General features: G+C 38.8%; 1 protein-coding gene across 4 annotated transcripts in view; it reads left to right on the plus strand.

Moving 5' to 3' along the window:
* Nucleotides 1-23,463, plus strand: part of DCLK1 (doublecortin like kinase 1) — a 324,120-nt gene that overhangs the window by 19,443 nt on the left and 281,214 nt on the right. For all 4 annotated transcript variants that reach the window (XM_057707600.1, XM_057707601.1, XM_057707602.1 and 1 more), the window contains exon 3: nt 4,552-4,898. In XM_057707600.1, the coding sequence (XP_057563583.1) occupies nt 4,552-4,898 (347 nt within the window). The remainder of the gene's footprint in view (nt 1-4,551; nt 4,899-23,463) is intronic.

A 23,463-nucleotide genomic window follows, 5' to 3' on the forward strand; every position in this document is an offset into this window, starting at 1 on the left:
TCTTTTCCCTTATAGGTTATTACAAAATATTGAGTATAGTTCTCTGTGCTAATACAGTGGGTCCTTGTTGGTTATCTATTTTATATATAGTAGTGTGTATATGTTAATTCCAAACTCCTAGTTTATCCCTCCCTACCCCTTTCACCTTTGGTAACCATAAGCTTGTTTTTTTTTTGTGGGTCTATTTCTATTTTGTATATAAGTTCATTTGTATCATTTTGTAAAAGATTCCACATATAAGTGATATCATATATTTGTCTCTGTCTGGCTTACTTAGTATGATAATCTCTAGGTCCATCTATGTTGCTGCAAATGGCATTATTTCATTCTTTTTTATGGCTGAGTAATATTCCATTGTATAAATATATCACATCTTCTTTATCCATTCCTCTGTTTTTCTTTTTTTTTCCTTCAGATCTTTATTGGAGTATAATTGCTTTACAACATGGTGCCAGTTTCTGCTGTACAACAAAGTGAATCAACTGTATTTATACATATATTCCCATATCCCCTCCCTCCCACCCTCCCTATCCTACCCCTCTAGGTCATCACCAAGCAATCGAGTTGATCTCCCTGTACTATGCAGCAGCCTCCCACCAGCCTTCTGTTTTATATTTGGTTAATGTAAAATGTATATATGTCAGTGTTACTCTCTCACTTCTTCCCAGCCTCCCCTTCCCCCCATCCCGTGTCCCAAGGTCCAGTCTCTACGTCTGCATCTTCATTCCTGCCCTGCCACTAGGTACCGTTTCTTAGATTCCATGTACTCATATATGTGTTAGCATGCAGTATTTGTTTTTCTCTTTCTGACTTACTTCACTCTGTATGACAGACTCTAGGTTCATCCACCTCATTACAAATAACTCATTTTCATTCCTTTTTATGGCCGAGTGATATTCCATTGTATATATATACACCACATCTTCTTTATCCTTTCCTCCGCTGATGGACATTTAGGTTGCTTCCATGTCTTAGCTATTGTAAACAGTGCTACAATGAACACTGAAGTGTATGTATCCTACTCCTGGGCATATATTTGGAGAAAACCATACTTTGAAAAGATACCTACACCCCAATATCTTGCCATTTTTGAATGGTCTTTAACACACGTACTTCATGTCAGGTCTTGAACGAAACCTATTGATGATTCTCTAATCAAGAATATAACCTGTCTCTTAACTGTCTGCCCAGTTAAGGAAGAGGTTTAAACCCTGCCTATCCAGAGCCATTTGAGCAAATGAAGACTATGTATTTTGCCCATTCAGAACAATTACATTTGTTGATTTACGGTTATCAGTGATAAAACACATAAATCGAAAAGCTGATTGTTACAAAATCAGAAAACACAATCAACTTGAACTGCAGTAAGACAGAGGTTGTGTCTCTTGTGATGGGGAGAAGTTTGGAATTACGATTAAAATAAAAGTGGTCAAAATGTGGGTCAAGTAGTTTTAATGTAAATATATTTGTACAACATAATAGTAGCTATTAACATACAGAAACCCATCTTGGCTTTTCCTGAATTCCTGAATAGTGTAATAGATTCTAAATGACAGCACTGCATGGTGTGTGATCTTAGGTTTGGTGGTCACTCTTTTCTCTTCCTTTAGACGTCATTTTCCTCTTTGTTGGAGTCTCACACCCTTTCCAAGATTTTATTCCAGTCTTTGAATTTGATAAACGAGGCAAAGAAGTTTCAAAGTGACAGCACTGATAAAACACCAGTCTCCTCTCACTGTTGTTGCTTGAACCAAGCCTGCATTACCTTCTCAAAGTTGTCATGCTTTCAAAAGTTTTCTGTGTGCTTTGTCCAAGAAGATGTAAAAAAAAGTGTTTATTTTCTCTTTCAACAAACCCATTCCATACTATTCTGTGAGTACTTTAAAAGGTCCTCCCTTTTAAGATTTTTTATTCCTAAAGTTAAAAATTTTTCTTTTTGAAGTATAAACAACTCCATGTTTTTGTTTTGATTTTAATTCTTAGCATATAAACTTACAAATAATCAGACAATTGCATATCTCCAGTGAGCACAGAATTCTGACAGAGACTGGTTTTGTCAGCTAAGGGCTGTGTGCCTCGTTGAAGGAAGCCTGGGGCATCCTCACATTGTGATGGATCCCAAGTTGAGTGGATCTGTGGTCTACTGGTAACCATAGAAACAATGAACACCTTACAATATAATACCTGCTTACTGCACAATTGGTGTAATGCAGCCTCTGGTGATTTTCACTTGTGTAGCGATTTTGCATTTGAGATCACTTTGACCTTTCCTATCTAATTTGATCATCACAAAAATCTGGTAAGATAAAAGTGGCCACTGGTATAGCCTTCATCTGACAGGTGAATAAACTACCACTGAGAAGATGAGGGGATGTGCCTAAGTCACATGCTGAGAGGCCAGGTCTTGAGCCCAGAGTTCTAGTTCCCTTCCCATCATGACATTGACACTGTTTCTCCACCAAACCTTCAGAAGCACTGCTCTTGTTGCAGCCCCCATGGGTGTGTTGTTGATACTGCACAGATCTTGAGAAAAACATAGTTGGGACCAGGAATAATCTGCTAAGTGACTAGAAGGGGGGTTTACTAAATTTGTACTATTTGTACCACTTGTAGTGAAACATAACACATAAACACACATTAGAGTATGTTTTAAAAACATTGGCAAAGTAAATGTTTGATAACATGTATAATTGTGCTTTTCTAGTTTTGAAACCCTGGTTCAGTTATTTTTATGTGAATACCTATTCCATGGCCTTGGATGCTTGCACTATTAATTTAGAAATAGGACAAGGATTTAGATAAGATAAATGGGCTGTGTAGGATTAGTCCTAGGTTACTTTACCGCAATTATGAAGGCTTTTTAGCGTTTTACCTATTCCCAGTTATAAAGACATACTAACACAGGAAAAAAGCTATTATGAAATCTTTAATTTCAAAATGTTTTGACCTAAGTTTATGAAATACATATGCAGGATTAGTCATTTTATAATTTGTCGTAGTTTGGTATGTGCATTACCACCTTTTTTATGTGATCCATATCTCTTTAATAGTCTGAGTATCCATAATTCTTTTATTCATTCAACAAACATTGGGTACCTCGAGGTGCCAGCACTGGTCTGTCTTGTGTGCTGGGCATATATCACAGAACAAGGCAGTAGAAGACTCTGCACAAAAAAAATAGTCTGGGTATCTTCATTAAGCAATTTTTTGTTAAGGAATCATTTTTAATAAAAAAATAATTTTATATATTTATTTTCTCTTTTTCAGCTTTATTGGATTATAATTGACAAATAAAATTGTAAGATATGTAAAGTGTACCTCATGATGATTTTACATATAGATATGAAGGATTCTGCCTATCTGGTTGACACATTCATCGCCTCAAATATTTTTCTTTTTCTTTTTTAGTGAGAACACTCAAGTTCTATTCTCTTAGCGAATTTCAATTAGACTATACAGTGTTATCAACTGTAGTCACCATGCTGTACATTAGATCCTCATATCTTATTCATCTTATATAATTATATTTATTTTAAAGTCAGTTTATGAAGTCTGTAAGTTGATCACTCTCAAAACCTCTTGTCTGTAAAAAAAAGTATGATGTGTGTGTGGGTCACTGTGCTTGGCCTTGTGAAGGTGGAAGAAAAGGAAAGGAGTTATTCTGCTTGTATTTGGAATTTTACTTGACTTTACAAAATGTTAAGCAAACACTCTCATCAAACTTACAAATTACACAGCTATTTTTAGAAGCTGTTTTCTGATCCATTTTCAGTTTTTAAGTTATCTCAGGTGGCAAATGTAGGTGCCTCTGATTTTGGAGTTTTCTGCAAATATAAATATACCTAAATCCGCCAAAATACGTTCTATTTTGATTTCAATTTCACATCTCTCCAATGGTTATTCAATATCAGGATTTCTATCACCAAACTGAAGATGAAGAAAAGGAAGAATGATGGGTTTTTTTTTTCAGCTCTTTATTGGAGTATAATTGCTTTACACTGTTGTGCTAGTTTCTGCTGCTGTACAACAAAGTGAATCAGCTATATTTATACATATATCCCCATATCCCCTCCCTCTTGAGCCTCCCTCCCACCCTCCCTATCCCACCCTTCTAGGTCATCACAGATCATCGAGTTGATCTCCCTGTGTTACACAGCAGCTTCCCATTAGCTATCAATTTTACATTTGGTAGTGTATATTTGTCATGCTACTCTCTCACTTCGTCCCAGCTTCCCCTTCCCCCCAACCCCATGTCCTCAAGTCTGTTCTCTACATCTGCATCTTTAAGGAATGATGATTCCCTGCCACCAACCCAGAATACCAGTTTGTTGCTGACAGAGCCAGATTAGAAGTCAAAAATCTGTAAATCAACTACATTTCAATAAAAATTTTTAAAAGAAGGCAAAAATCTTTTTCATTAATTATCAATCATGCTCTCATTGTTTAAAAAGTCACAAGTAGCTTCTGAGTGGACAAGGAAAATTCTAAGTGTAGGAAAAAGGAATTGAGTTTACCTGGGCATCAATTTAAACATGCTTCTCTCCTTCTTAGGAGAGAGTTACGTGTGTGGCTCAATAGAGCCCTTCAAGAAGCTGGAGTACACCAAGAATGTGAACCCCAACTGGTCTGTGAATGTCAAGACCACCTCGGCTTCTCGGGCGGTGTCATCGCTGGCCACGGCCAAAGGGAGCCCTTCGGAGGTGCGGGAGAATAAGGATTTCATTCGGCCCAAGCTGGTCACCATCATCAGAAGCGGGGTGAAGCCGCGGAAGGCTGTCCGGATTCTGCTGAACAAGAAGACGGCTCACTCCTTCGAGCAGGTTCTCACTGATATCACCGATGCCATCAAGCTGGACTCGGGAGTGGTGAAACGCCTCTACACCCTGGATGGGAAGCAGGTAAGGGAGGTATCCTGCTGTGACCTTGGCTTTATGGGCAAGAACCAGGGAGTTGGGGGATTTGTGCAGCCTGTGGTGGGAACCTGAAACATACATGTTGCTGAAGTCGAGGGACTTGGGTCATTTAGTCAGCGGATACATAGCTGTTGCCCTCCGGTCAGTTCAAGGATAGAGTTATCTCAGGATGAACCATAGGAATCCAGTACAGATACAGACCTCTGAAGCTTAAATGATTACTCAGTGATTTCTATGTTTCCAGTTATTAATTGCATAACATAATGGTGCTTTTTCAGCCATCTGTTTTCACTTTGAAAAGTAATGTCTTATTGCCTTGAGCAGGGCTGAGGTGTCCAGGTAAACTCTGACCAGTAGAGAAAAATCTGTCCTTTCTTTGACGTAAGTAATGTTTCATAGTTTTATGTCTCAGTAATGTTCACTAGTGAGATTTATTTACATTTTATAGATTTTTAAGTACATATCTAATGAATGATATATTTCTATCTCAGTGGCTTTTAAGAGGCATATTTCTAGAATATTACACATTTTGTATCTGAGACATAACTTCAGAATTAAAATTGAAAAGGGGTTTTCTTTAGCTGTGGAATGTACATCAGTCGATTTGGGTCAGTAGACATTTTAATGTGCTTTGCTCAGATGAACTTAAAGAAAGTCTTGTGTGGGCTTTAGCAAAAATTTGACAGAACCCTGATGGTGAGCTGAATAGAAGAACACTGATATATGTACAGAGAAATTTGCTGGTCATTCAGAGTTTACCAGTGACTTTTTGTTTCAGCTTATAGTTTTTAGTACACTATCTTTGCTTGAAATTTAGTTTTTAACATGGATCCGTCCACATGCTTTTAAGAAACTATTTTGAGGAATAATTTGAATGATTTGTACATAGAGTACATATTAAAAATCAAAACTAGATTTGTAAATTAAAAGATTGATCTTATTAAATAGAAGACTCATCCAGGTTCTTGAAGGGTAACACATACAAACTTTGTGAATTAGAAATAGATGCAAATACTGGAGAGTGTTAATCTTGAGAAAATTCCTCCCCTATGGATCCATTCACATGCTCTAAATGATGAAATTCATTAGGAGAAAAAGGAAGATCTGCCAGTTATTGAGTTACATTCACCAATCTTCTGCTTGTCTCGTAAAACTTCCCTTAAGTGTCATGTGGATAAGAATTCTTAGTGAGGAAATTTCTAGTCTTCTAGATCTAGGAGGGTATAGCCCGAATGTCACCATATTTCAGTGATCGAAAAGTGCATGACTGCCTTGTGAATTATAGCAGCAATAAGATGGCAAGGTTCACATTAAAACATTTAACCCCTTCAGTGGTTCCCTTTGTAATGAATTACTCAGCCGTCTTGTAGCTCTGCATTTTTGTGATTTTTCTCAATATGGGAGTTTACCTGTTTTCATCAAAAGTAAAATTTACAACAAAGAATATGTATTGATAAAATTTCCTCTTTCCCCCTTTGCTTCAAATTGCTACATACTGAATATGCATGCAGTTAACTTCTTCCACCTGGTGGGGCTTTTAGTGTCTGCAAAACAACTCAGGGATATGGCTCAGAATATTACCTATAGCCCTTGAGGAAGGACTAAAGGTCCGTGACATTGTTTTATGCCTAAATTATTATTATTTTGTCTTGCTTGACTGTTTTCCTTTGTTTCTGCATTTTCTCACTTCTCTGATTAAATTCCCTTTGGAACTTAGGGAAGGCCTAGGAGGCTAAAGGTTTTCTAAAAACAAGAGGCAGGGGACAGAGTGGGGGGGGTCTGTCCCCGGAAGGTCCTGCAGAGTCCTGCTGGGGTTCATCTTTGCTGTGGTTTACTTGTAAATAATGCAAAGTAATGGAAAAGAATCCAAGGTTTAGTGTCAAAAGACCAGAATACAAATCTTGGCACAACCACAGATTTTTTTTACATTTTCAGCAAATCACTTAAATGAGTCTCACTACGCTTATAAGTAAAACATGGATGAAATGATCACCTCTGTTTCACAGAATGCTTGTGGGATCAATTCTTATAAATCAGTGAAAGCGATTCTGAACTACAGTAATAATGACCATAGCTTTATTGAGCATTATTCTAAATGCTTTGTGTGTATTAGCTTGTTTAATCCGGACAGCTCAATTATTATCCCCATTTAACAGATGAGGGTGTTAAGGCACAGAACTTGTTAATAAAAAATACCTGTACAAGGCCACACAGATATACACGGCAGAGTTGGAATCTGAACCAGCCTCTCTCCAGAGCTTGTGCTCATGACTAGTCTTCACAGCAGATTATAGTAAAACACCAAAGTGATGCAAGTGTACGAATTTTCAAGTCAGTAATTAGTACGGGGAATATCCTCTGAAAGTTTTCAGCCGTGAGTTTTTTCCCTGCAGTCATTCTGCTGGCTATCGTATTCAACTCTTTTTTTTTCGTGGAGCTGATTCAGGTCGCCTTTGTGGCATTGCTTCCATTGTGGCATATTCTCTTCATAGCAGGAGTGGTGAAAAACTGCAGAGGAATTGGATGGTAAAGTCTAAAGAATATAAAGACTTTTTTCTTGGGTTCCCAATAGGAGCAAAGATTCCTTCCTCGTGGACCCCGGGAGTCTTTAGAATCGTTTCTGTTCAAAAGAGGAATCTGCTCCCCATAAAGCCCCGTTTGTGAGAGGGATTCTTTGACAGCCAGGGCTATGACCAAGGCTTGATTAGCCTCTGAGAACAAACCACTTGCCTCCAAGCCTTCCTGTGATGTGACACTTTGCCACAGGAGGTGGCACCCTGTGCTGCCACCGTCTTCCCCTGCCATCTGTGGCATTGGGGTCCACATGCTGTCCATAGGACATCACCCTTGAGATCACTTGCCCACCTATTTTTTTAATAGCATAACCGAGCCCTTGTATCAAAACCCAATGCCCAATAAAGCTTTTAAAGGTATTTTTTTGTATTGAGGAAATAGAATTGTTTAAATAATTAATAGTTTCAGTACTTTCAATAAATGGGTAGAGAGGAAGCTATATAAACAGGAATGACTTTTTAGATTGCCTTTGGGCAGCTTGCAGATGTATCCATGGGAAGGAAACTGGTGACTCCGGGATTTGTGACAGTAGAACAGTGCGAGCCCGTGCTGGCTGTTACACATGGTACCCAGAGATGGGCACTGGAGGACGTGGGCCTCATGCCCCTCTCACTTGGCTTCCTTGCTCATCAGCCTCTTGGCTTTGCTTTAAGCCCTAACCTATGAGGTCACAGTACAGCACTTTTTTGAGGTTTTTCGGCTGAGATCAGAAAATCAGCGTATTGGAGACGCTGCAGCATATAGAAGACATTTTGTAGGAACCTGCAGTTTCCCTGGATGGCCATTGTGGTTCACGAACAGACTGATTGTGAGTGAATGTTTTCTAATTATTTCCACTCCATTCTTTATCCAGCGGCATTGAAAGTTCAGGTAAAGGTTTTCACAACCTTGCTGCCCCCTCCTCACACCTTTCAGGGGGCCTCTGCTCACCAGGTGATCAGGCACTTTAGTTGGCATGGCTGAGGAGGTCAAGGCTCTTGCTGCGTCTTGCTTTCAGTGATGCATTATTTATCTGGGCACTGATTAAGGCCCCCGAGAGAAGGACAGAGGGCATTTTCTAGTTGAAGGTTAAAATCATATCTCCTTTCTCCATGTTCAAGGGAGGCTCTGCAGGATGTGAGAGTCTTTTCCTCTTGCCCCAGTCCAGACTCTGGGTGTTGGAATTTTTCTGTGGGTTATTCCCTCACCCTGCTAGGCAGCTACTTCCAGAGGTCATTTGGAGTGTGAATAATTTTTAAATATTAAAATAAGCCCAAAAGGTACAAGATTTGCTGAAGAGATACACTTGTGTATCTCTTGGTTCCTTTTTTGGAACAGCTAATCAGGCTGTCTTGAACTGCTAAGTCTTGGGCATCTGTGATTACTGGATCCTTGCTTAGAAACATAAACAATAGCAAGTCTTAGAACAGCTGGTGCCTAAGCTTGCGATTTATACTGTGCAGATCATGGATAAGACACTTCCCAGCGATCCCCCACTTCCCAGCTGAAATATAGTCATGAGAAACCAGATTGCTCTTTAAGTAATAGATATATACACATCCCATCTTATCTACTCTTTGACACTTGAAGATCTGTATAAAATAACAATGTACTTGTTATTGTAGCAGAGGAAAAGCTCACTCAGGGATGTGTGTTGTATTTTTATCTTATAGACATTTCACATAGGTCATGCACTTTGTAAAATCCACCACTGCCCCAGGCTACAGTAAGCAAATAACTTAATGTCTTTCTAGTACGGAAAACACGGGGACTAACTCAGCTAAAGTAAAGGTACTCATAAACTGATTTAGATGGTAAACTGAGAACAGGCATCACAGCTGCATCAGTCCGCTAGGGCTGTAATAACAAAATACCATAGACTGGGTGGCTTGTATACAAAATAAATTTATTTCTCCCAGTCCTGCAGGCTGGAAGTCCAGTATCAAGGTGCCAGCAGATTTGATCTGATGAGAGCCCACTTTCTGGTTTTACAGTGTTCTCACATGGCAGAAGGGCTAGGGAGCTCTGTGGGGTCCCTTTTATAAGGGCACTAATCCCATTCATGCGGGCTTCACCCACATGACCTAATCACCTCCCAAAGCACCCTCCCTCCTAATACAGTCACCTTGGTTTCAACGTATGTGGTTTTGGAGGCACAAACATTCTGACTAAAGCAGTGGCCTTGTAAAGGAAATCTCAATTGTTGTCACTACATTAATCAATTAATATGTCTTCTCAGTATCTTTTGATCATTGATCCTCTTACGTGTTACATACATAAAGCTGAAAAGATACTTATAAGTGAGCCGTAATAATTGCAGCCGTTTATTTTAGGTAGTTAGTATATGAGTTTATTGGAATTCAGGAACTGGTAATATGATCAATAGGAAACTGTCACTCAGAGATCACAAAATGGCCTTTGGTTTTTTTCCTTTTGGTTTTTAATACCGAATTCTAATCTGAAGTAAAAATGATTTGATTCACCCTTGAGTTTAGAGAGCTTGGAATAGTTCGTCTCTATACAAATTTAAAAAAGTGGTACACATTACTACCACATCTGACCTTGGCTGTAGCAAGTAACGAGTGTAGAAAATGTGAAAACCAAAGGTTTTGGAAAGAAAAAGAAGGAATTTAGGGGACTGGAAAATGATTTTTCTGTAGCTATTGGTAACAGTGTTTTTTGTTTTTTGTTTTTTTGTTTTTAATTAAGACTTCAGTGACAGCTCTAAGTTCTTTAAACATATTTAAAACCTTCATTCTTGGTATACAGATTTTTACTATTATGATTTAGTATTTTATCTGTGTTGTGAAAGTGAATGTAACACCTTTTAGTTTTGTTTGCAACTGATGTGAAAAAACAGTTGATACAAATAATTTAGCTCACATTTTAAAATGTCAAATTAAAATTTCCTACAAAAGCTCAGAGCACATGTTAAGCCATCCTCATGATTTGCCACAGCTCTGAATTGCTGGAAAGTCTTGGCCGTTTTCATGGAAAAAGGAGCTTAAGAATCATTATGATACTTCACTTAGGGAATTAAAGTGTCCAGAATGGAGTGTGCTATTTTAGGTTATATACCTTTGGTTGATACTCAGGACTTATAAGCTATACCTGTCCTTATGTAGCTTTTAATTCCCCTGAATCGGAAAAGTTAAGTCCTTATACTTCCAGTCTTAGCTCCACTGACAATGTAGTTAATTATGGGTACCTGCAGTGGTGTATATTTTAAGGCTTCGATTGGTCTCAGCAAAAGTCAGTTTTGGGGAAACTGAATTCTAATTTGCTGTCAAATGAATTCTGAGTTCCCCAGTGGCCCCTATTGAACTGAAGATGTGCTGAAGCCCCGTCTCTGCTGTGCTGAGGGTGCTGGGAGCACTTTCATAAGTTGGGGGCTTTGGGATCCTCTCCTAGTGCTGATTTCTGCTTTTACAAAGGCTGGGAGCCTGATATGGCCTGTGAGCTTCCTCTGCCCAGAGGAATCATGTTGGACTTTCACGTCAGCTGGGCCTGAACTCAGATTTCAGTCTGAAAAGTCTAGCTTCATCCACTTTCTCATTCAGGCCTGGAAACCTTAGTTTCCTACTTAAGTGATTATTTAAGTTTAAAAATCATATATTGAATTTACTTGTAATGAGGAAATTTGCTTACATATGTTATAATGTAAGCATAGGTATTGATATATGCACTGATATAATATAGAAGACAAACACTAGTTTTTTTTTTTAAGCTCTTTATTGGAATATAATTGCTTTACACTCTTGTACCAGATTTTGAGGTACACCAAAGTGAATCAGCTGTATTTACACATATATCCCCATGTCCCCTCCCTCCCGCGACTCCCTCTTGCTCTCCCTGTCCTAGTCCTCTAAGGCATCACCCATCATCAAGTTGATCTCCCTTTGTTATACATCAACTTCCTACTGGCTATCTGTTTTACATTTGGTAGTGTATATATGTCAAAGCTACTCTCTCACTTCATCCCAGCTTCCCCTTCACCCCCTCCCAACCCTGCGTCCTCAAGTCCATTCTCTACATCTGCATCTTTATTCTTGCCCTGTCACTGGGTTCATCAGCACCATTTTTTTAGATTCCATATATATGAGTTAGCATACGGTATTTGTTTTTCTCTTTCTGGCTTACTTCACTCTGTATGACAGTCTCTGGGTCTGTCGATCTCATTACAAATAACTCCATTACATTCCTTTTTATGGCTGAGTAATAGTCCATTGTATATATGTGCCACATCTTCTTTATCCATTCATCTGTTGATGGGTATTTAGGTTGCTTCCATGTCCTGGCTATTGTAAATAGTGCTGCAGTGAACATTATGGTACATGGTTCTTTTTGGATTATGGTTTTCTCTGGGTATATGCCCGGTAGTGGGATTATTGGATCATATGGTAGTTCTATTTTTAGCTTTTTAAGGAACCTCCAAACTGTTTTCCATATGGCTCAAATGCTAGTTTTTAGAGACTAGTTTCAAACGTGTAGTTTGATAGACTTGGGGGTCAAGCCTGTCCTCTACCCCTAGTCACAGTGAAATCTGTCCTCCCATTGGGAAGTTTAATTCTCTGATACTCCCTTGTTTTCACGTCTGTATAATGCGGCTGATGATAATGCCTGCTTTGTATGTTGTCATGAGGATGAGATGAAACAATCTGTGTGACAAACGTAGCACTGTGGTAGGCACTCAACTGTTGGTAGTTCTTATACCTGAAAAGCTAAGGGTAAATTGTTTCTTGTTTTTGAAAAACAATCATATTTTAAATGTTTTGAGGAGACTCACTATTTAAAATTACCCTTTAATAATTACTAATCATATCTACCTTTGTAAATGTGTCTTTTCCCATGAAAATGCTCCATAGTGTGATGGAAAGAGCCTGGAATTTGAAATGAGATGCTTTTAAGATCAGTTCCTGACTTTATCACTCATTAACTGTGTGGCCTTTGGCAAGTCAGTTAAACTCTCTGAATCTCAGTTTTCTCTTTATAATGGCAATAAAAAAGCATACCTCATAATGTTGGTGGGATGATTAATTGAGAAAAGATGTATATAAAGGCTCTGGCTTGATATATGGTAGGTCCTCTAGAACTATTAGTCCTTCTCTCTTCTGTCTTCAAGTTCCAGGCTTTCTTAAAAGTGCAGGACACATAGTTGTAGAATATTGTCAATGTGAATGTAGCCTAGATATTATTTTCTTCACTTTCCTCTTTAATTGTACCCGTCATTTTTTTTTTTCTTTTTAATTTTTAAAAATTTATATTTAATTATTTATTTGTTTATTCATTTATTGTCTGCACTGGGTCTTTGTTGCGGTGTGTGGGCTTCTCATTGCGGTGACTTCTCTTGTTGTGGAGCATGGGCTCTAGGTCTGCAGGCTTCAGTAGTTGCAGCACTTGGGCTCAATAGTTGTGGCTCGCAGGCTCTAGAGCGCAGGCTCAGTAGTTGTGGCTCATGGGCTTAGTTGCTCTGAGGCATGTGGGATCTTCCAGGACTAGGGTTCGAACCCACGTCCCCTGCATTGGCAGGCGGATTCTTAACCACTGCGCAACCAGGGAAGTCCCCCAGTCATTTCTTAAGGGTAACTTTTTCACAAACCATCACGCTAATATAGTAATGTTAACATTGTTATTGTTGCTGTCGTTGGTTGAACACCTTCTCTGTGCCTGCTGCCATGGGCTAGTTGCTGCATGTCTGTCCCTCTCATTGAATCATTACCACAGCTGTGCAAAGCCAGACCCTGATTATTTCTCAAGATTAATTCAAAGGTGGCCTCGTCTATGAAACATTTCCTGACATCCCCATGTAGAAGTGACAGCTCGGTCTCCTGGGGCTCCGTTCAGTCCACTGTAGATGGGCCCACAATTCTTGATTATGCTGGCCTGTTGACAGGTGTTGTGCCTGCCTCCCCCTTCAGAATTTATAGGATGAGGCTAGGGAAGGTGTTCTACCGGCCTCTGAATCTCTAGGGCCTGACCTGGTAAATGCTTGTTCAAGAAATGATTGAAGGACTAAATGACTGGACCTTTGACCGGTTTGCCATGACCTATACCTTTCATACTAACACAGCGCTTCCAGGGTTCTGCACAGCACAGGTCATGGCCATTTAGGAGCTGATTGGTCACCCCGGGCTGTGCTTGTGTGTAGCACTCAGCGCTGGCAGTACTGTCTGTAGTGAAACCACAGATTGTAAGGGGCTCATCGTGGTGTGTGTTTTCTAGCTCAGACACCTGCTTCATTAGAGACTCCAGGATAATTAAACAAAAACTCGTTTGCTAATTTTAGAGCATCTCCTCAATGGAAAGAACTTTTTTCCTGTGGGGAAAACAATAGATATTCTGCTAGAGGATTTTCACCGAGTCCGGAGAATTACTCCAAATCTTCTTGACATTGCCTCTGCCACCCAGTGCATAAAGAGAAGAGCTAATCAATACATTCTGTGGATTTAAAAATTGGTGATAGGCCGATAAGAGATTGGCATGAAGAGCATCTGGCCCAATTATTGCACAGACGCAAACCTGCAGTGTTCAAGGGCGTTTGCGGTGCTGAGTACAATATGTTGCAGCAGATTTTTATGATTAGTTTAAATCCTTGAAATGAAATTAAATGAAAGAAGGCAGTTTCAGAAATTAAATGGAAATTAAAAAATCCAATTTTAAATCTGAATGATGTTGTAAACAACATGCCATAGAAACAAAAGGACAGATGGGGGATTTATGTTCTAATTGGGCTTTTCCATGGTAAGATTAATGTATGATTGTTGTAAAGAATTTTGGAGCAAATGAGAAAATATTAAGATACATTAAAATGACCTACAGCCTCATTGACAAGAAGGCTCTTGTTAATATTTTGGCCTATTTTTTTGCTTTTTTCTTTAAAAAAAATTCAGATCTGACTCTGAATCCAATTTGGTTTTTTGCTTATAATTTCACATGATACTATGTACATGCATGTGGGAGATGTCTTGAAATTATGAAGCCATGCCTTCTCTAATTGTGTTAATTTATTTGCACAGTGTAAGATCCTTGGAAGGCAAGTTGTCCAGTATGCTTTGCTCTCTGGTTACTCATCAGCAGACCATCTCCTAGCTGAGTTCTGACTTATGGCTGAGGTATAGAGCTCTAAAGTCAGATTGAGAGCAAACATTATGTAGAATAGTGACTCGAGATGTTGTTCGATGTAGTCGGTTATTGGAGGTTAAAAGTGTCTCAGAATTCATTCGCTCTGCCGAGAATCTTCTTGGAAAAAAATTATCACATTTCAAAACCTGTCTGATTAAATAAGTCTAGGACTGTTTCACAGGTACCAAATAATTTAGGCTTTTTAGGTCAGTTGGAGCTCAGTCACCATGATCCTTTACGAGTTTCTCCCTGAGGGAAAAACACCAGGTAATTCTCTTTCTATGCCTAATCACTTCTGCTTGTGTTATAACTGTTTGTGAGCTTGTGTAAGACCAGAACGTCCTGGAGAAAGAAGACAATGTTTCATGGACTTCTATATTCTTGAGTACCCTTATTAGATGCTTAATATTTATTAAATGTTGTTTCTTGAGTGTAACTTGTGGCTCAGATTCTGATAAGCCACACATAATCACATAAATGTAGGACTAGGAATGTCTCTACGAGAGATCTTCCTACTCTTTCTTTTTCTCTACTTGGAAAACCATAAACTAAACTTGCCTTGGCAGGTAGTAAGATAAAATCAATATTTTATTTTTAAAAAATCTCCTAGGAAGAAAACAATTCAAGGTAAGCATTATCTTGGAAAAAAAATAAAGAGAGATATTTTACTTCTGATGCTCTTTCATAGTAATACTGTGGGAACTGGTAACTAGTTATACAGCAAAATAAATTGTAGAAAGTCCTGCATGCTCAGGTATATATTCCACCCGTGTTCTCCAAAAACTTGTTACCAAGAGGGGTTGGAGGACAGCAGCAGTGATGTCACCGGAGAGCTCATAGAAATGCAGAAGCTCTGGCCCCACACTAGACCTACTACTGAATCAGAACCTGCATTTTAACAAGATCCTCATGCAATCCATGTTCACATTAAAGTTGGGGAAGCAGGGATCAGGCGACTCAACAGTATGGATGGAGCATCCAAATCCAAAGACCTAAAGATGATAAACTCAGGCTCTTACTCAGTAGATGGACGTGAACATTAATTTTAGCTGACTTAGCAGTTTTATTTGCATCCTCTCCATGTCAGCATAAACAAGGTGTGATTGCTATCAACAAAGTTCTGGATAGCAGCCAGTCCATTAGTATGAAGAATGTGCCCCCTGCAGTCTGGCCTCAGTGGGCCACCTGTGTGTGGATGATGGATGACTTCCTGTTTGGAGAGTAAATAAAAGTTAGGAGATGCAGGGAAGGCTGAACGATTCTGTGGAAATGCTGACCCTGATGAAGGGCTTAATGTGCATGGTTGCCGCAGATTCCATACACATGCTGTGGGGAGTTGTCTGCATGCTCCCCTCCCTAGGCCGTACACATTTAATATTTTCCTCATGGTCCTTCTGGATGTCTTCCATGGGGAGGGTTGGAAGTCATTAAGTGAGAGTTGGCTTTAGATCTTCAACTATTGTCAGGGAGAGTCCCTATGCATGAGAAAATTCTTGACATGGAAGATGTCCAGAAGAACACGGGGAAATTTTTAATGTGTGTGGGAAATGGAGGGGCAACTTTTGAAAATAATTTCTAGCTACTGTACCTAGGAATTTAGTGGTCAAGAGTCTGTGTATCACAGACTCGGCTGTTGAAAACCACAATGGATGGGGTAAACTGGTGTGAGGTGATCACCTAGTAATCAGAATTGGTTTTCTTCCAGTGCAGCCTGGGAGGCTAAGAAACTGGGGAGATGTAGCCTACTTAATTCATCTGTCAGCTGCCAGTGACAGCACACCACTTAGGGCAGATGTGTCTTTGCAAACAGGCTGAGGGAACTCATCTTCGGGGACTTGTTTGAATGGGAAGGTCAACTCTATCTCTAGGGTTATAGCTCCAAATTGGGAAAGAAAATAATAAGCTCTAGAAATAAGTGGGGTATGGAGAAGTAATAGAGGGTTCATTTTTTTGTCACTGGTTAATGTTATAGCCCTGGAACAAAAATAATGTATTTCTCAAGCCTTTTGTGGGATTAATGTGCTGAAAAAGGAATAAAGGACATGTTGGCCATTTTTTTGGTTGGGATATCATTTTCTTTTATAGCAAAAATTCCTTTTCTCTTTTGTTTACATTTCATGTTAAATTGGTACATTTAGCCACATGTATTTTAAGAGTATGTCCATTTATTAAACTTCTTTTGCAATTAGCAACAGTTATTAAACTTTATAGGAAAAGAGAGGATCTAAGAATATCATGAATTGATGCCTCTGGGATACTTTCAGGTGAAGGAATTGAACCTAATCCCATTATTTTATTGTGTGGTGCCCATTGTTGATCGTTGTCATAGAAACAAAGACCTGTGCCAGTGTCTGTTCTGTGAGCAGGCTATCCACAGTTTCACCTTTGATTTTGCCAAATTAAATCAAGAATTTCACGTGGGTTCTATTGAGATGGTCCTGCTTCAGCTTTTAATTCAAATACCCTCTAATATTGAGAATATGCATGTTTTCATAAATCTGTTAGATTAGTAGACATCTATGCAGCATGGGCTTGTGCCAGGAGTTGGGAATATCTGTTTTCCTCCATTGGGTAGGGGGAAGACTTGGAAGAATTCCTCACAATGGAATCCTAAACAGAAGAGTCCCTTTCAGACTCCCTAGAGTCACTGCTAGAGAAACTTGCATTCTCGTATTTGTACGTTCATAAAGTAGGAGGTGATTGGTACAGGTAACCTTGCTTGGGGATATCCTTGCATTGTTTGGAAATGTGACTGTCAAGACACTCTTAAGCAACAATACCTTTATATTTTATTTTGTTTATTTATTTATTTATTGCCATTCTCCATATGGGTTTTTTAAAAAAATATTTATTTATGTATTTGGTTGGGCTGGGTCTTAGTTGCGGCATGCGGGATCTTTTTAGTCGCGGCATGCAGGATCTAGTTCCCTGACCAGGGATCAAACCCAGGCCCCGTGCATTGGGAGCACAGGGTCTTAACTCCTGAACCACCAGGGAAGTCTTACCTTTATATTTTGAATAGCTAAAAGACATGTTCTACTTTATAGTTTAATAACACTTCTAGCACATTCAGAATATGAATAATGTTGTAAGCCTACTTCTGTGTACCAGCATGCTAGTAAATAGCTTTACATTTAAATGAGTCCCTGTCCTCAAAGCTCATGGCATATTTTAGAAGCCTTGAAAATAAATAGTAAATGAACTAGCCCTCAGTGTCTCTAGCCTGCCCTTTCCCAGGGAGGTGTGTTGGCAGTCAGATCTGTAAAATCACCACTCTTTCCCTTGCATCAATTAAAGTGAGAGGAAAGTTATTTTCATTTTCAAGATTTTACAAGAATATCAAAATGCATGAGAACCGATTTTGGCAATTTTTACTACACATATGCACATTTTGGGGCACAAGAGAATGAGGGGAAGGACTAGAGGAAATGCTGATACGGTTTTGAGGGTCAGCAACAGTAATAACATTTTTTTCAAGGTTTGGAAATTACTTTTTTTCCAAGGGAAAACTGAAGCCTTACCCTCTGTATTTAAATTACTGTACGTCTCTATTTCCAATGCTTTGTTCCTTTGGAAGGACCTTACTGTAAATGACTCCATTGTAAACGGATTCTGCTCATTTGACTTTTTCTTTGTCCTGAAGAAAGTGTGTCAGACTAGTTCAGGGATGTAGCACCAGCTCTGTGCCAGCATGTGAATGATAACACGTTGTGTAATGAATCAAAAGTTGGAAGATATTTCCTGTTGCAACAGCTGAAAAGGGTTGGCGTGAGCATTGCTGAGTAATTGGGTTTCCAGGAAGGTAAAGACCTGGAGCTGTCCCTGGGTATGAGGCTTTGTAGAAAAGAATAAAATCATCTGTATATGGAACCTAACTCAGGGATAATAACATCAACAAGGACACAACAGCAGCTAGCATTTCTTGAATGCTTACCATATGCCAGGCACTAACTAAAGAGTTCTCTTTTACCACATCAGTGGTATTATATGGTAGATACTATTATCTCCATTTCTCAGATGCAGAAACAAGGGAAATAACTGGTCAACCCAATTGATTAGTATATGGTCGAGGCCAACCGACGATGTTTTTTTTTTTTTAATAAATTTATTTATTTACTTATTTATTTTTGGCTGTGTTGGGTCTTCGTTGCTGCGTGCAGGCTTTCTCTAGTTGCAGTGAGTGGGGGCTACTCTTTGTTGTGGTGTATGGGCTTCTCATTATGGTGGCTTCTCCGCAAAGCACGGACTCTAGGCATGCGGGCTTCAGTAGTTGCAGCATGCGGGCTCAGCAGTTGCGGTTCGAGGGCTTAGTTGCTCCGTGTCCCCTGCATTGGCAAGCGGATTCTTAACCACTGCACGACCAGGGAAGTCCCCTGATGGACATGCTTAACCACGGTGCCATACTTGGCTTTATATGGTGTTTTGAAGTTTTGAGGGTATAAAATTCATGTGCATCTTTTTTTTTTCATTGTAAGAACATTGATGATTCATTGCTATGTTTTATCTACTTTACCCACTGGAGTTTAAAAATACTTTTCTTCTGAAATTATCAAATTCCAGGGATCTGTCAATATTATAGTTTGAGTGGGTTACCAAAAGAATAGTAACTGTTGGGAAAGTTACTACTGAAATGTCTTGCTTTGATTCATTCTAAGTTTTTCTTGCTATTTTGGTTGTTAGTTATGAAATTAATTTATTTTAAGTAATTTTAAAAAGCACCTAAGGATCTTTTAAAAAAATTGTCATAAAGATTTCCATCCCTAATGGTGGAAAAAGAACCTTCTTAATGGAACGCATCACCCAAAAAATACAACCATTGTATAGAAAGGGAATATTGTTGCATTTTAAAACATGTCAACTTAAAAAAAGTTTGTAGCTTTATTAAGGCATAATTTACAAACATAAATTTTACCTGTTTTAAGTGTACTAATCAGTGAGTTCATGCATTTATAGAGCTGTGCAGCCATCACCACAATTCAGTGTTAGGACACTTGTACCACAGAAAGTTCCCCACTCTTGCCCTGAGACCAGCAACCACTGATCTGCTTTTAAATTGCATCAGTTTTTAAATGCTGACCTCATCCTTCTAGATGCATTTATAGAAAAGACTTTTTTTCTACCTTTGAAGTTGTTTGTATAATATGGGTCTACTAAGTACATCCTTCTTTAACCTTTACTGTGATCTGTGTCTTCTGCAGCTGAATAGCACTGGGGCTCACTCGGGTTTTGTAAGTAACTTGCAGCAGAGAAGGTGATGCAGCCAGTTTCAGTGCAGTGAACCACTTATGGTCTTTGCACTTTTTGCACATATGGTATTTCTGAATTAATTCCAAACCGAGACAACTAAGAGGAAAAACATTTAACATTCATGGCAGGATGGAATAACAATTACTGTCCTCTAATGCGCAGGGGTGCTCCTCGAACATCTATTCTTTACTCCTGCCTTCTCCGTGCTCCATTTGGAGATACCTTCTTTGTTACAGTCCAAAAATACCACTTATAAGCTGATTAGGTTTCAAATTATATTAACATATTTCAAGCTGTATATCTTTTTGCTTTTTCATAGCTGAAATATGCTCTCCATGTGCTTTGTCTGTTTCCTGGGTGAGATCCAATTATTTTGTAATCTCTCTCTCCCCTTCTTCAGGGCAGTTTTCCCACTTGTCCTTTCATCACTTTACTATTCAAGATCTTTGAGGGCTTTTTTTTTTATTACCCGTTTCTCTCTTCTCAAGGAAAAAGACTTCATTGTGATTTCCAGTATCCTGCTGTACATTACAGCTGCACCTGGGGAAATTCTGTTCATTGAACCATCATTGAATGCCTTTGTAATTCAGTGTTCAGATGCTGCTGGCTTTTGGATTCTAGAGAAATATGTATATTCATTGTCTATATGTTTGTATCTCTTTATGTCTGTGCATCCCTTTTCTTTAAGTTCAAGGCCATCTCTAAACCCAAAACAAGGCTTAGTCTCCTGTGTAAGGCTTCATATAGAGTGAGGAAGTGAAGCTGGTCCCTGGCCAAGATCCATCCAAAGGCTGTGGGCTTCTTTTTAGGCACAATGCTGAGGTTGATGAGATGCTGAGATTGCTATTGATTCTTACTTTCTTGTCTCCTCCTTGGTGATCTGCTCATCTGTAGAACCAAGGATTTATGATGGTGGGTGGCTACACTGGAGAGAATCATGTATAGAAGACCCTTTTCAAAACCCGTGGAACTGGTTAGCAGTTTTTAAAGCTCCCCCTTTTCGGTTGTTCTCTTACATACTAAGGTGAATGGTCTTTATTATGATTCCATTTTACTAAAGCTGACAACCGAGAACAATAACAAAATTGAAAAAAACATTGATTCCAGTGATTTAAAGAAATCAAAACTGTATTTTAAATGAGGTTTTCTTGTTTTATATACAAGATGTGGCTCTTAAATTTGGGGATCATATTCTCCTTTGAGACTCTCAGGAATGCTGTGATCTGGGGATGCTATCCCCAGGAAAGTTACACTTTCACAAGTGAGCTAATGTTTGCTTTTTCCATTCTGCGCCTGTGAGCGTTCCATCTTTTATTCTTGTATCCTTTTGGAGGGAATTTATATGTCTTTGATATTTACTCATCAAGCGACAGAAATGAAATCTTTTAGATCCCTTTTAATTTCCTTGTATTGAGTAGTGATTTTCTTGAAGCAACCAGGAAATTGAGCCAGGAAAGAGAGATTCGAGGGTAAATTCTGCCACCTGTGTTCTTTCATGCCTTGGATTACCAAAAGAAATTTCTGGCTCTTGACAAAACATTTCTTGTTCATAATTGTTCAGTTCAGTCGGGCAGGGGTTTGCTTTCTTTCACTTGTTTCTTTATCAGAACAGAAGTCTGGTGCTTCTGTACAAAGGAAGACACAGACATACTTCCTTATATCATCCATGCTTCCTTTTTTCTCCTGCTTTTTTCCTTTAGACCTCAACTTTCTCCCTCTCATTTGGGCCTTTAGTTTGTGGGAGGCAATTTCATTTTTCTTCTCATCTAATTTTTTCACTTAGAGAAAATCATGTTCCTGGCTTTAAATTCTCCTTTCTTTTAATAGCATATGCTTTTCAGGGCTCTTCTTCATGTTGTCCTGGGCAGTACGTTCAAAATGGTAGAGTGCCTCTTGTCTGATGGTTCCAGAGCCCCTAGGGTACCCATGAGTGTGTCCCAGTGATGACATTTGTCTTAATATCTTTAAAAAAAACTAGAAATATAATTGTTGCTTAAAATTTTGTCCCTTAAAAAGGAATCAGTTTTAGAGCCCTGAGTGTGTATCAAGGAGCTGTGCATGGCAGTTAGTGGAGATCAGGCCCCGTGACCTGTTTCTCAGCTGATTTATCACTCGGTGAAACAACACAAGCTATAACATGGTTTTTTTTTTTTTAATTAATTTATTTTTTTTCATTTATTTATTGGCTTTTTATATAATTTTTCATATTATTTATTTTATTCATTATTTATTGGTTGGGCGTTTGTTGCTGCATGCAGGCTTTCTCCAGTTGTGGTAAGTGGGGGATACTCTTCTTTGTGGTGCGTGGGCTCCTCATTGCCATGGCTTCTCTTGTTGCGGAGCACAGGCTCTAGGTGCGTGGGCCTTAGTAGTTGCAGCACACGGTCTCAATAGTTGTGGCTCACAGGCTCTAAATCACAGGCTCAGTAGTTGTGGCTCATGGGCTTAATTGCTCCATGGCATGTGGGATCTTCCTAGGCCAGGGATAGAACCCGTGTCCCCTGCATTGGCAGGCAGATTCTTAACCGCTGCAGCACCTAGGAACATGAGTTTGATTATTATGTACCTTTAAATTAGTTTTGTTCTCAGCCATATATTGTTAAATTTGTATTCATAATGAACTATTGGTTATGTATAAGAAGTTAATAAGAAGCAGACTACAGAGTGATGATACTGCCACTTTTTATATAGTGTGTTAGGCTGTTTCTAGTACTTAAGAAAATAATATTAAAAAGAAAACATAATGATAATTTTATCAAATTTAATTTTTAATTACTGAGATTAAAACTCTCTACTCAGACTGTTATTAAACAAGATGGTATTTTTTGGTGCACAGTGTGCCTCAGGTCACAAAAAGCAATTTTTTAAAATATTAAAACATGTATTTTAATTTGTCTACATTTTAATATAGATTTGGTATTAATACCACATAATATATATAGTCATTTAAAATTTTTCATTATCAGTCATGTATTTACACAAAAATAAACTCAAAATGGATTAAAGACCTAAATGGAAGGCCAGACGCTATAAAACTCCTAGAGGAAAACACAGGCAGAACACTCTATGACATCATTCAAAGCAAGACCCTTTTTGACCCACCTCCTAGAATCATGGAAATAAAATCAAAAATAAACAAATGGGACCTCATGAAACTTAAAAGCTTTTGCACAGCAAAAGAAACCATAAACAAGACAAGAAGACAACCCTCAGAATGGGAGAAAATACTTGCCGGTGAAGCAATGGACAAAGGATTAATCTCCAAAATATACAAGCAGCTCATGAAGCTTAATACCAAAAAAGCAAATAACCCAATCCACAAATGGGCAGAAGACCTAAGTAGACATTTCTCCAAAGAAGACATACAGATGGCCAACAAACACGTGAAAAGATGCTCAACATCACTAATCATTAGAGAAATGCAAGTCAAAGCCACAATGAGGTATCACCTCACACCGGTCAGAATGGCCATCATCAAAACATCTAGAAACAACAAATGTTGGAGAGGGTGTGGAGAAAAGGGAACTCTCCTGCACTGTTGATGGGAATGTAAGCTGGTACAGCGACTATGGAAAACAGTTTGGAGGTTCCTTAAAAAGCTGAAAATGGAACTACCATATGATCCAGT

This window comes from Hippopotamus amphibius, chromosome 14 (assembly GCF_030028045.1).
Source record: "Hippopotamus amphibius kiboko isolate mHipAmp2 chromosome 14, mHipAmp2.hap2, whole genome shotgun sequence".
Lineage (NCBI taxonomy): Eukaryota > Metazoa > Chordata > Mammalia > Artiodactyla > Hippopotamidae > Hippopotamus > Hippopotamus amphibius.